Source organism: Erythrolamprus reginae, chromosome 11 (assembly GCF_031021105.1).
Source record: "Erythrolamprus reginae isolate rEryReg1 chromosome 11, rEryReg1.hap1, whole genome shotgun sequence".
Lineage (NCBI taxonomy): Eukaryota > Metazoa > Chordata > Lepidosauria > Squamata > Dipsadidae > Erythrolamprus > Erythrolamprus reginae.
Window position 1 is genome coordinate 32,846,098 of NC_091960.1, and position 13,780 is coordinate 32,859,877.

Sequence of the window (13,780 nt, forward strand, 5' to 3'; positions counted from 1 at the left end):
GGCAAACCTTCCCTGCCAAACCTTCCCCTATGTCACTCACAAACATATTAAAAAGAATAGGACCCAGAACAGACCCTTGTGGCACACCGCTTGTAACCTGTCTCTGCTCAGAATACTCGCCATTAATAATAACTCTCTGATGTCTACGCTTCAGCTCTCTTTCTAGGTTGCTCAAGGAATGAGCCACTTCTCATGCAACCCATCCTGAAAGCACATGAATGCTAACGGGTTGGTCTATTTCTATTCAGCTGTGTGTGAACTCTGACCTTTCCCTTTGTTGCCTTAGGAATCTGCATCTACCATTCACTTAAAAACCCGAAAGGAAGCAACTTATGCGGAAGGAGGAGACAACTGCTGGGGAAGCCTCCACCAAAGGAAGGTAAAATTGGCTGGGAACAATGGGACACACAGTCAAATACCTCCAGAGAGCATCAAGATTGGGTGAAGCTGAATTAAGGCAATTAATTTAAGCAAGGTGGTGGTATTTGCATAGGCATAGTTGTATATATTAGAGCCGTGGTGGTGCAGTAGTTAGAATGTACCGCACGAATCCCAGCGACCGATAAGGTCCCACAGGGTTGGCCTTCTCTGGGTCCTGTCGACTAAACAATGTCGTTTGGCGGGCCCCAGGGGAAGAGCCTTCTCTGTGGCGGCCCCGGCCCTCTGGAACCAGCTCCCCCCGGAGATTAGAACTGCCCCCACCCTCCCTGTCTTTCGTAAACTACTCAAGACTCATTTATACCGCCAGGCATGGGGGAGTTGACATATTCCTTCCCCCCTAGGCCATTACAAGTTATGCATGGTATGTTTGTGTGTATGTTTGGTTTTATAATAAGGGTTTTTAGTTGTTTTATTATTGGATTGTTACATGTTGTTTTTATTATTGTTGTTAGCTGCCCCAAGTCTATGGAGAGGGGCGGCATACAAATCCAATAAATTATTAATTATTATTATTATTATTATTATTCTGGACTGCTAGCAGTTTGATCCTCATCCACTCAAGGTTCACTTCCGTCTTCCGACAGTCGGTAAAATGAGGACCCAGATTGTTGGGACTGTGTAAACCGTGGAGCAGTATATATGTGTAAGTGCTATTGCTATCATGCTGGATCTGAAAATGAAAAAGCAGAGGTTTTCAAACTTGGCAACTTTAAGACTTGAGGACTTTAACTCCCAAAGTTCTTCAGCCAGCTATTCCACCTGGAAAATTCTGGGAGTTGAAGTCCACAAGTCTTAAATTTGCCATATTTGGGGACCCGTGGTTAAAAGGGTTCCAGAAGGCAGGGCAACATAGCACTGTCTGCAACTCCGTTAAAACAGAGATCTCTAAGAAAACAAACCATTTTCAAACTACCAATTGAGAGAACCAATCAGCTGCTCAGAATTTAAATGCTGCTCCAAACGAACAACCAATCACACAACCAACTGACCACACTGGCACACAAGGCATTTATAAACTAAGAATAGGACAAGAAAATTCTGCTGATGAAGTTGCCTAGTCTGGTAATGAAACATTCAGAAACTAAGTTTTAACAAGCTTGGGCAGTGAACCACTTCCAAAATCTGAAACCCCGAGCTATTAGGGGTAGTGATTTCTGACAGTCTCAAAATGGGTGAACAGTGCAGTCAGGCGGTAGGAAAGGCAAGTAGGATGCTTGGCTGCATAGCTAGAGGTATAACAAGCAGGAAGAGGGAGATTATGATCCCACTATATAGAATGCTGGTGAGACCACATTTGGAATACTGTGTTCAGTTTTGGAGACCTCACCTACAAAAAGATATTGACAAAATTGAACGGGTCCAAAGACGGGCTACAAGAATGGTGGAGGGTCTTAAGCATAAAACGTATCAGGAAAGACTTCATGAACTCAATCTGTAGAGTCTGGAGGACAGAAGGAAAAGGGGGGACATGATCGAAACATTTAAATATATTAAAGGGTTAAATAAGGTCCAGGAGGGAAGTGTTTTTAATAGGAAAGTGAACACAAGAACAAGGGGACACAATCTGAAGTTAGTTGGGGGAAAGATCAAAAGCAACATGAGAAAATATTATTTTACTGAAAGAGTAGTAGATCCTTGGAACAAACTTCCAGCAGACGTGGTAGATAAATCCACAGTAACTGAATTTAAACATGCCTGGGATAAACATAGATCCATCCTAAGATAAAATACAGAAAATAGTATAAGGGCAGACTAGATGGACCATGAGGTCTTTTTCTGCCGTCAGACTTCTATGTTTCTATGTTTCTATAAGTATTTTCTGTTATTTACAAATATCTCTTCTCCCAGGCTTGCACTGACCTGCCTACATGGCTATTTGCCATTCGCATCACGCCAGAAGACATCTGGCAACTGAAATTATTCACGGTCTCCTGGTTCCTAGACCAGCACCTTAACCACTAGACTAGTAATGGGCAGCCAATTTTTCATTGTGGGTGTGGCTTATTTTGTGGGTGTGGCTTGCTGGTCATGTGACTGGGTAGGAGTGGCTTGCTGGTCATGTGACCAGGTGGGAGTGGCTTGAACGATCATCATTGTTTAAGCGAACTTATTTATTTATTTATTTATTGGATTTGTATGCCGCCCCTCTCCGCAGACTCAGGGCGGCTAACAACAGCAATAAAACAGCATATAGTAATAATCCAATACTAAAACAGTTAAGAACCCTTATTATAAAACCAAACATACATACAGACATACCATGCATAAAATTGTAGAGGCCTAGTGGGAAAGAGTATCTCAGTTCCCCCATGCCTGGTGGCAGAGGTGGGTTTTAAGCAGCTTACGAAAGGCAAGGAGGGTGGGGGCAATTCTAATCTCTGGGGGGAGTTGGTTCCAGCGGGCCGGGGCCGCCACAGAGAAGGCTCTTCCCCTGGGTCCTGCCAACTGTTAAGTCCTCGACTTATAACCTCACCAGTGTCGCTCGCTGGGGTGATAATTTGTTTTGTGCTTTCCGCGCTCTCCTTCCTGGGTGGCCCCCCACCTCAGGCTGGGTAGCTGGACGAATGGGTGCCAATCAGCTGCTGAGAATAGATGGGGGGAGGAAATGGGCCCCATGCAACTCCTGCCGGTGCTGGTCTCCCTGTCACTTTCCGAGGAGGAGGAGCAGGATGGGAGGGTGGGGTGGTCAGCTGGAGCTGGGCACACGGCTTCATTTATGTTGTGAGCTGCCCCGAGTGCTCGGAGAGGGGCGGCATAACAAATCCAATATTATTTATTATTTATTATTATTTATTAGATTTGTATGCCGCCCCTCTCTGAAGACTCGGGGCGGCTCACAGCAGTAATAAGAAATAGTGTTAAGAATAAATAAATAAATAAATAAATTTTCGCTGGTGGAACTGCTTTCTACCCCATCCTGCCTGCTGCCCACCCCTGCCCATACCACAGGTGGCATGCGGAGCCATATTGGAGGGCACAGGAGGCATTGGCCTATGTGAGCGCCAGTGTGCATGCATGCACCATCCAGCTGATTTTCAACCTTGGGGAAGGACATTTTACCTTCTGTAGGCTTCAGGGGAGCTTCCTGAAGGCCCGGCGTGCAAAAAACCACCCAACGGGCAAACCGGAAGTTTGGAAAATGGACTTCCGGTTTGCCCATTGTGCTGTTTTTTGCACTCCGGGGCTTCAGGAAGCTCCCCTGAAACCTCCGGAATGCAAAAAACAGCACAATGGGCAAACCGGAAGTCCTTTTTCCAAACTTCCGGTTTGCCCACTTGGCCATTTTTTTCACCATCCCAGGCTTCAGTGAAGCCTGTGCGCATGCACAGGGATAGGGGGGGGGATTGTACATGTGTGCAGAGGCAGTATGGGGTGGTGGCATGCATAGGGTGAGGGAATGGGCGTGGGCACATGCGCGCATGCTCACATATGTACACACAACCTTTTGGCATGCGAACCAAAAAGTTTGTCATGACTTCACTAGACCATCTTATTATTATCATTAACTTGGTGAGAATGTCAGATGTCAATGTTTCTAATATAATATAATATAATATAATATAATATAGATTATTATATTATATATTATATAATATTATATAATACAATACAATACAATAAATATAGTATAATATAATACAGTGATACCTTGTCTTACAAACTTAATTGGTTCCGGGACGAGGTTCTTAAGGTGAAAAGTTTGTAAGATGAAACAATGTTTCCCATAGGAATCAATGGAAAAGCGATTGATGCGTGCAAGCCCAAAATTCACCCCTTTTGCCAGCCAAAGCACCCGTTTTTGCGCTGCTGGGATTCCCCTGAGGCTCCGCTCCATGGGAAACCCCACCTCCGGACTTCCGTGTTTTTGTGATGCTGCAGGGGAATCCCAGCAGGGGAATTCTAGCAGTGCAAAAACGGGTGCTTCGCTGGCAACCAAAGTCCGGAGGTGGGGTTTCCCAGCAAAGGGAGCATCAGTGAAATCGCAGCATCGCAAAAACACCAAAGTCCTCGAAACCCCACCTCTGGACTTCCGTTGCTGGTGAAGCACCCATTTTTGCATTGCTGGGATTCCCCTGCAGCATCACAAAAACACGGAAGTCCGGAGGTGGGGTTTCCCATGGAGGGGAGCCTCAGGAGAATCCCAGCAGCGCAAAAACGGGCGCTTCGCTGGCAACGGAAGTCCAGAGGTGGGGCATCCCAGCGGCGGCGGTGGGTTTGTAAGGTGAAAATAGTTTGTAAGAAGAGGCAAAAAAAATCTCAAACCCCGGTTTTGTATCTCGAAAAGTTTGTATCACGAGGCGTTTGTAAGACGAGGTATCACTGTATAGTATAATATAAAATAATACAATACAATATAAAATACGATAGCTGTGCTCCCCTGCTAGAACCTCCAAACAAGGTCAGATGTCAATATTTCTTCCTACTAGCTTTAAACAAATTTCTAGCTCTCATGATTATGGTGAACAATGAACATTACTGAAAACTTTAGAAAGCCAAGCAAGGTTTTATTGTTATCTTGAGTACTCTATGCTTGAGCAGAATCAAAATAATGAAAGAAATAAAGAATGCCTGGATTGCATAATATGCCCATTTGCTGGAAAGAAAGGGGGAAAAAAATCATACTTATTTTATAAGTTATGCGGAAAAGAAACATAGAAACATAGAAGTCTGACGGCAGAAAAAGACCTCATGGTCCATCTAGTCTGCCCTTATACTATTTTCTGTATTTTATCTTAGGATGGATATATGTTTATCCCAGGCATGTTTAAATTCAGTTACTGTGGATTTATCTACCACGTCTGCTGGAAGTTTGTTCCAAGGATCTACTACTCTTTCAGTAAAATAATATTTTCTCATGTTGCTTTTGATCTTTCCCCCAACTAACTTCAGATTGTGTCCCCTTGTTCTTGTGTTCACTTTCCTATTAAAAACACTTCCCTCCTGAACCTTATTTAACCCTTTAATATATTTAAATGTTTCGATCATGTCCCCCCTTTTCCTTCTGTCCTCCAGACTATACAGATTGAGTTCATGAAGTCTTTCCTGATACGTTTTATGCTGAAGACCTCCCACCATTCTTGTAGCCCGTCTTTGGACCCGTTCAATTTTGTCAATATCTTTTTGTAGGTGAGGTCTCCAGAACTGAACACAGTCTTCCAAATGTGGTCTCACCAGCATTCTATATAGCGGGATCATAATCTCCCTCTTCCTGCTTGTTATACCTCTAGCTATGCAGCCAAGCATCCTACTTGCAAAGAGTTCCAAACTTACATTGATTGCTTCTTTCTCCAGCCCAAAAAATAACACCACTCTCACAAAACCAATTTCTATATTTCTAGCCTTCCAATACACAGAATATCCTTTGCTTTTCCAAGCTTTGACATGTTATTGTTAGGTCAAGAGGTTTCTGGACTCACTGAACAAATCCCTGGACTAAGCCTTACCGGTCTCCTTTCGACCTGCGTTTCTGAAGGTTTTTCCCCTTCGGTCTCCTTTCGCTGCCAATGCAGAAAACTCCTCCAGGGCCAGTGACTCGGATGGACTCCAGGCCTTTAGAGGACTTCTTGAAAGTGAATTCAACTGCTTCTCCTTCTTTCAAGCTGCGGAAACCTTCCATGTGGAGTTTGCTCTGGAGCCCAGAAAAAGAACGGGAAGAGCAGTTCAGCAATGGAGATTAAAAAAATCATAAAATACCGACACAAGCAAGGCAGAGAACGGTTCAGGTAAAACCAATCAGTAGGCCAGTAAGGGGCGTACATAAGTGCACTGGTGTGCCTTTCGTCCCCTGTCCAATTGTCTTTCCTTTCTCTCACTTATCATATATATTCTCTTTCTTTCAGATATCCTCTCCTCTAGGTTCACTTTTACCCTTATATATATTATCACATGCCTATTTTTCTTCCTATGTATTTGTGTATTGGACAAATGAATAAATAAATAAAATAAATAAATAAATCGTACATTTTCACTGAATGTGACACACATATTCACCCACAAATTCACAATAGATGTTTGATATTAACTAACTGAAGTTTTGGACCACTTGCAAAGGCCACTCTATTTATCATGGGCTGGACATAAAATGCAAAAGTTACAAAGCTTTCTCTGCCCAGAAAGAAACATGGTTGGCATGCTGGAATACTTACTTTGATATATTTTATATATATTTTCATATTCATTATGTAATTTATTGATGTATTTTCATTTAAGTACACTTTTATGTACACTGAGAGATATACACCAAAGACAAATTCCTTATGCGTCCAATCTCCAAATATTACGCATCATAACTTCTCACAGCTTCCCCCAAACTGGCAGCCTCCCATTCAGTTCCCTTTATTTTTCTGAGCAGTGTATATAACAATTGGACCAGAATACCTCCGGGTCCTGTCGACATTGTTTGGTTGACAGGACCCGGAGAAGGCCAACTCCTTATTTGATCGGAATGGTATACGGCAGTGATGGCGAACCTATGGCACGGGTGCCACAGGTGGCACACGGAGCCATATCTGCTGGCACGCCGTTGCCCTAGCTCAGCTCCAACGTGCATGTGTGTGCTGGCCAGCTGATTTTTGGCTCACACAGAGGCCCCTGGAGGGCATTTTTGGCTTCTGGGAGGATGGGGGAGAGGCCAGGGAAGCCTTTGAAGCCTGGGGAGGTTGAAACACGAGCCTACCGGGCCCACCAGAATTTGGGAAACAGGTCGTTTCCTGCCTTCAGATGGCCTCCAGGGGGTGAAGGAGTCTGTTTTTGTCCTCCCCAGGCATTGAATCCAGGGTGTGGCCACTCACATATGCGCGATAGCACAGGCTCGAGGAAAAAAACCCCATTGATATATGGTCTCGGGTTGGACTAGATGTCCTCCGAGGTCCCTTCCAGTCCTAGTATGATTCTAGCACAATCCTAAAAATATATTTGATGTCAAGAGTTGCAGACCAGTGCTACCAAGATCTGTTTCTCGAAATATTTATTTTTTTGCTTTCAAAAGAGCTGCACGGCATCTTTATTCAGATTTTATTAAAACAGTCAATAAGGTCATTCTCTTAGCCTTGTGGTAATTACTCAGGGAGTACCGGTAATTCGATGTTAAAACACATCTGCAAAACCTCAAACAATCAGAAACAGTATGGATGTCCACACACTCTAACCAATTAAAACTGAATCAGTTTGATTGGATGCCTCCTTTGAAGCTCCTTATTTGTTTGAACCACAGATCAGGTCTCTATAGATCACTCCCTAACACTTTTCCCTACCCATTCTCAGCTGTAAGAATAAATCATCTCATCTTTGAACGTTCAAAATTGAAACAAAACTAATCTTTAAAACAATTCCAAAACCAACTAAATTGAAATTCAATTCGAAAAAGATTTTATATCATATCTCTCTTTATTCGTCTTTAAATCAATAGATTATACACCATATAACATATCAATACAAACACTTACTAATTTTTATATCAATTCTTACATCCTTTCTCTTTACACACAAGAATACATTTACTATATTATACATACACACCCCTTATTATTTTTCTACATAATGTCGTATCACCTAAAAATGTCTGCGCCATACGCAGATTCACCCCCTCAATATTTTCTAAACTCTAAACTTCCTTAATTATTTCATTTACTTAAATAAACTTCAAATCTTTTTAACTATTCTGCTCTCACTTTCCTCTTTCATAAATTATCTTTTACTAACTAATATATATATATATACGTATTAGAAATTGGAATTTAATTGGAAATTAAATGTATGAATTACAAATATAATATATGATATAAATGGCAATAATAAGGATATCTTTTATTTACATAGCTTGAGAAATATATTATTGATACAAATAATTTTATGTATTACTATGTATAATACTATCACTTTCCCAAACTCCTTGATTTTGTATCCTTTCCCCTTACCTTTTTTTCTCTTCCTGTTTATACTTCCCTTCCCCCTTTTTTATTAATAAATAAACCATTTTTCAAGAATAAATCAATTATTGTTCTGCAGTCCCGAGAGCTCTGAGGCAGCCTCCCCACCTCACTCATTTTTGGAAGCTTTTTCCTAAACGACTTGTTTCATTTCTTAATGTATGTTTTTGTGCTGGCCAAGTATGAAAGCAAAACAATAAATCAAGAGCTAGTTTCTTATACAAATTTGATCATTGATATAATGCAGGGTTTCCCAACCTTGGCAACTTGAAGATATCTGGACCTCAACTCCCAGAAATCTTCAAGTTGCCAAGGTTGGGAAACACTCATGAATTCCTGTGTTATGGGGTTTAGTTTAATTTAATTTAATTTAATTTATTTGACTTACATGCCACCATTCCCGTAGGACTCAGGACAGCATTTTGTTGCTGTTGTTGTTCACTGCCCAGTTTCATCAGTAGATAAGAGGTGATATGCATTTGCAAAATAAATAAAAAAGGAAATAGTTGCTACATCTTTTCCAACATTTCTTAAGTAGAAATAATGGCCAATATGTAGCAACAAAAAGTGACAATGATTTCCCCTGCAATTGATCCTCTCAATTAGTTTTTAAAAAACCCAAACACGTTACTTCAACTTCAGCTGACTTATATCATTTAACAAATTCATAAAATAATAAATAATAAAGTAGAGTACCCGTCTCCATATAACCAACTCCCTGAAAAAAGGTAGGAGGGATCCCTAAATACCAGTGATGGTGAATCTCTTTTTTTTGCTAGGGTGCCAAAATACCCATAGTGCAATGCTCTCCCTACGCATGCATGTACAGCCCTCCGCCCCTGCGCATGCGCATAAACTTTACTGAAGCCTCAAGACTTCCGGTAGGCCCACTGTGAAGTTTTCGCCCTCCCTGGGCTTCAAGAAAGCCTGTTAAAGCCTGGGAAAGTTTGCTTTTACATTGATTCCCATGGGAAAAATTGCTTCTACTTGCAAACTTTTCTACTTAAGACCCTGCTCACAGAACGAATTAAGTTCTTAAGTAGAGGTATCACTGTATAAACACACACACACAGCTCAAAAAAATAAAGGGAACACTTAAACAACACAATATAATTCCAAGTAAATCAAACTTCTGTGAAATCCAACACTTAGGAAGCAACACTGATTGACAATCAATTTCACAGGCTGTTGTGCACATTCAACATTGTACCAGAACAAAGTATTCATTCATTCAGATCTCGGATGTGTTATTTGAGTGTTCCCTTTATTTTTTTTGAGCAGTATATATATATATATATATACAGTGCTACCTCGTGATACGAATCCCTCGCCATACGAACAATCCAAGATATGAACCCGGGGTCCGGAATTTTTTTGCCTCTTCTTCCAAACTTTTTCTGTCTTACGAACCCGCCGCCCGAACGCCGAACCTGGAAGTTCGGCAAAAGTTCGGTGTTGGCGTTCGGGTTCAGGAGGACGCGGAGAAGTCCCGCCGCCCGGCTGTCAGCTTTTCAAAAGAGCCACGGAGCTGTCGGGCCGGTCGGGAGGCTCAAAAGGAGGTGGGGAATCCCAATAGGGAATTCCATGGGCGGAGCTTTAACGTCACAAAGATGTCCTTCCTGGCCGGCTGAAACGTGAACTCCAGGAAGGACGTCTTATGAACTTTTCGCCTTACGAACCTCCTCCGCGAACCAATTAAGTTCGTAAGATGAGGTATTACTGTATATGAAACAACTAACATTAAGTATGTATATGTGTGTGTGTGTGTGTGTGTGTAAATACACACACACACACAATGTTAGTTGTTTCATTACAAGTTTCCGCTGGTTTGGCTGCCACAAACTCATATAATTATTTCATACCAGCAGGGCAATTTACACTCAATTTACACTCCCAAACACTTACTATTAAAGTGAGATCTATGTATATGGGCAGAATTAACAATCTGTCCATGCTGCTCGGGCCTGAGCCATTTTTAAGCCAGTTCAAGGCTGTCCCCTTCTGGGTCTGAAGGCCCATCTGCTGCACATAGGAGAAAAGAGCAAGCCTTATTCTTTCCCTCCTGTCTTTCATTCTCCCCCCCCCCCCATGTCTTTAATGAATGGAGCAAACCCCTCATTCACGAGTTGTTCAGTAACCCAGGTCAGATAGATGGCACTTCCCTGGGGCTCAAGGGTAAGCAAGGCCATATTTAATAGTACTGAAAAATCAGTTGCGTAATACTACCTGAGTTACACTAGTTTGGCATTTACTCACAATTGCTCCAAGTGGCTTTAAAATTTGGCAAAAGAAAAACTAATTTCCAAACTGCCATTCTGCACACTCTTAAAACCAGGGTCTCTGTCCTTGGAGTTTGTTCTGTGGGGCTCTCTAGTAGAATCCTCCCAAAAATTCACAAGTACAAATTTCAGACACACACACGTTTGAAAATTCAAAACAATGTTCTTTATAATGAAAATCCACTTAAACTAAGCCCTCTTTTGGTATAGCAAAGAGCACTCATCTCCAAACAAACTGGTAATTTGTACAAGTCCCTTATCAGTTCTGTGATACTTAGCTTGCAGCTGTGAGGCAATTCACAGTCCTTCTACTTTCACAAAGTGAAACACACTTTGCTCTGGTTTAGTTTCAAAGCGGGGAAAAATCAGCACACAAAAAGTCAAAGTCAGTAAAGCAGGCACGAAACCCAACGATCAGATAATCCTCCTCAATGGCCAAACCCACAGGCTGTTATTTATAGCAGCCTCACTAATGATTACAGCCCCACCCAACCACAGGTGGCCTCATTTTCTTTGATAATAATCTCTCAGTTGTTGTTGCCTATGCATCGCTCTCCGCATGCGTGGCTGTATCATTAACTCTTGTTCTGAATCCAAGGAGGAGCTAGAGAATTGATCTCCTTCTGAGCTGTCTGCCACACTCTCCTCCTCCCTGTCACTCATGTCTTCTTGGTCAGAGGAGCCTTCATCAGCAGACTCCACCAGGGGCAAAACAGGCCTGCAGCATGTGGATGTCTCCCCCACATCCACAGTCCTTGGGACAGGAGCTGGGCCACAGCTAACCACACCAGCATTGAAGTCTACAAGTCTTAAAGTTGCCAAGTTTGAAGGCCCCTGCTCTAAAATCTCCCGCCAAAGTTGTCACTTTTAATGAAGCAGGTTGTTTGTTGAGAGTGGAGGAAAGGGGGAGAAATGTGTGAATTAAGTAACACAGCTGCCTGAGTTCACCTTCTGCATTTCAATCGTGCATGAATGAGGCTCACTTAACAAACCGGATTCATACCAGAATGTCAGTCCCAAAGTCAACAATAATCAAGCTTACAGGGCTATTACAACCCAGCTTATTAGATTTTTAAATGACCTGGGTAAACATGTCATGCTAATACGGGAGTAGGAGGACGAATCGTATTAATTGCAATTCAATCGGAATTAGAAACAGAAACATAGAAGACTGACGGCAGAAAAAGACCTCCTGGTCCATCTAGTCTGTCCTTATACTATTTCCTGTATTTTATCTTAGGATGGATCTATGTTTATCCCAGGCATGTTTAAATTCAGTTACTGTGGATTGACCAACCACGTCTGCTGGAAGTTTGTTCCAAGGATCTACTACTCTTTCAGTGAAATAATATTTTCTCATGTTGCCTTTGATCTTTCCCCCAACTAACTTCAGATTCTGTCCCCTTGTTCTTGTGTTCACTTTCCTATTAAAAACACTTCCCTCCTGAACCTTATTTAACCCTTTAACATATTTGAATGTTTCGATCATGTCCCCCCTTTTCCTTCTGTCCTCCAGATTATATAGATTGAGTTCATGAAGTCTTTCCTGATACGTTTTATGCTTAAGACCTTCCACCATTCTTGTAGCCCGTCTTTGGACCCGTTCAATTTTGTCAATATCTTTTTGTAGGTGAGGTCTCCAGAACTGAACACAGTACTCCAAATGTGGTCTCACCAGCGCTCTATATAATGGGATTACAATCTCCCTCTTCCTGCTTGTTATACCTCTAGCTATGCAGCCAAGCATCCTACTTGCTTTTCCTACTGCCCGACCACACTGCTCACCCATTTTGAGACTGTCAGAAATCACTACCCCTAAATCCTTCTCTTCTGAAGTTTTTGCTAACACAGAACTGCCAATGCAACACTCCGATTGAGGATTCCTTTTCCCCAAGTGCATTATTTTACATTTGGAAACATTAAACTGCAGTTTCCATTGCTTTGACCATTTATCTAGTAAAAGAAAAGAGCAAACCCTGTGACTCACGCTTTTTAAATAATTATCAGGCGGCTAACCTTGGTACACACCAGCTAATCAGTTTATTTAGTCAAGATTATCTCTCTCTCTTTAAAAGGACATATGAGCCTAAACATGAACTAGGTAATGCTTCAAGGCTTTTAAATCTTGAATATTCATAATCTCGGTAAAGATCGACAACTCTTATCCCCTGGTGTTTGAGGCGTTGCACAATCCCTCTTTGATGTCAATCTGCAAGATTCAATTAAATGATTTTCAAATCCAATGGAATAGATCGTTCAGTGGCCACAGCTGCTTCACCACACTGGAAACTCTAGAAGGGAGGGGGTCTCCATCAGAGTGGCACCCAGATAACATGGAGATAGTCACTCTCTGAATTCCTAATATTTGGAAAGCTGCTTAAGAATTCCAGGAACTGCAGATGTCACACATCTGAAAGGGCTAAGGAAGCCAGGAGCTATGCAGGGTCAAACCAGAAAAACAGGCTCTCAAATGGATGTTTTTTGATGCCTAAGAGTAATCACATTTATATTTGCCTCCCTATTTCTATCGAATTTGTCCTATCTGATAGTCTAAATATTTTGCAGTGCAAAATATTTTGGTGGTGGTTCAGGATTTGGATTCATTTCCCGATTCCCTTCAAAGCCTCTTTCCAATATGACATTCTGATGGGGCCATTTAACACTCTCCCCCCCCCAATTTAAATAGAGGTGAGTAGGTGGCCCCAATTATTTTTTGGCACATCTAAGAATGTTGCAAACAATTCTCCTTACAGTTTTGACTAAGTAATAGTGTGAGGGACCCACCATTCAAGACAAAAAACCTTTGAATCAAGGTTGCAAATAATTATGACTCTCCTTGTTTTAGCTAACACAGTATTGATTTTCCTACACTTGTACCTTCTAGGTATATTAGGATAACACAATTTCCAGCCCACTGATGGGAAGGCTACCAGTTTGGGGGAAGCTGTGAGAAGTGATGTTATGTAATATTTTGAGATATTTGTATTTATTAGATTTGTATGCCACCCCTCTCCAAAGACTCGGGGCGGCTAACAACAATATAAAAAGACAATATAAACAAATCTAATATTAAAAATAATCTTAAAAAACCCAATTTAAAGAACCAATCATACATACAAGCATACCATGTAT

General features: G+C 41.7%; 1 protein-coding gene across 3 annotated transcripts in view; it reads right to left on the reverse strand.

Moving 5' to 3' along the window:
* LIN28A (lin-28 homolog A) overlaps positions 1-13,780 on the reverse strand; it is a 62,121-nt gene that overhangs the window by 7,995 nt on the left and 40,346 nt on the right. For all 3 annotated transcript variants that reach the window (XM_070764262.1, XM_070764261.1, XM_070764263.1), the window contains exon 3: positions 5,886-6,070. In XM_070764262.1, coding sequence (XP_070620363.1) covers positions 5,886-6,070 — 185 coding nt within the window. The remainder of the gene's footprint in view (positions 1-5,885; positions 6,071-13,780) is intronic.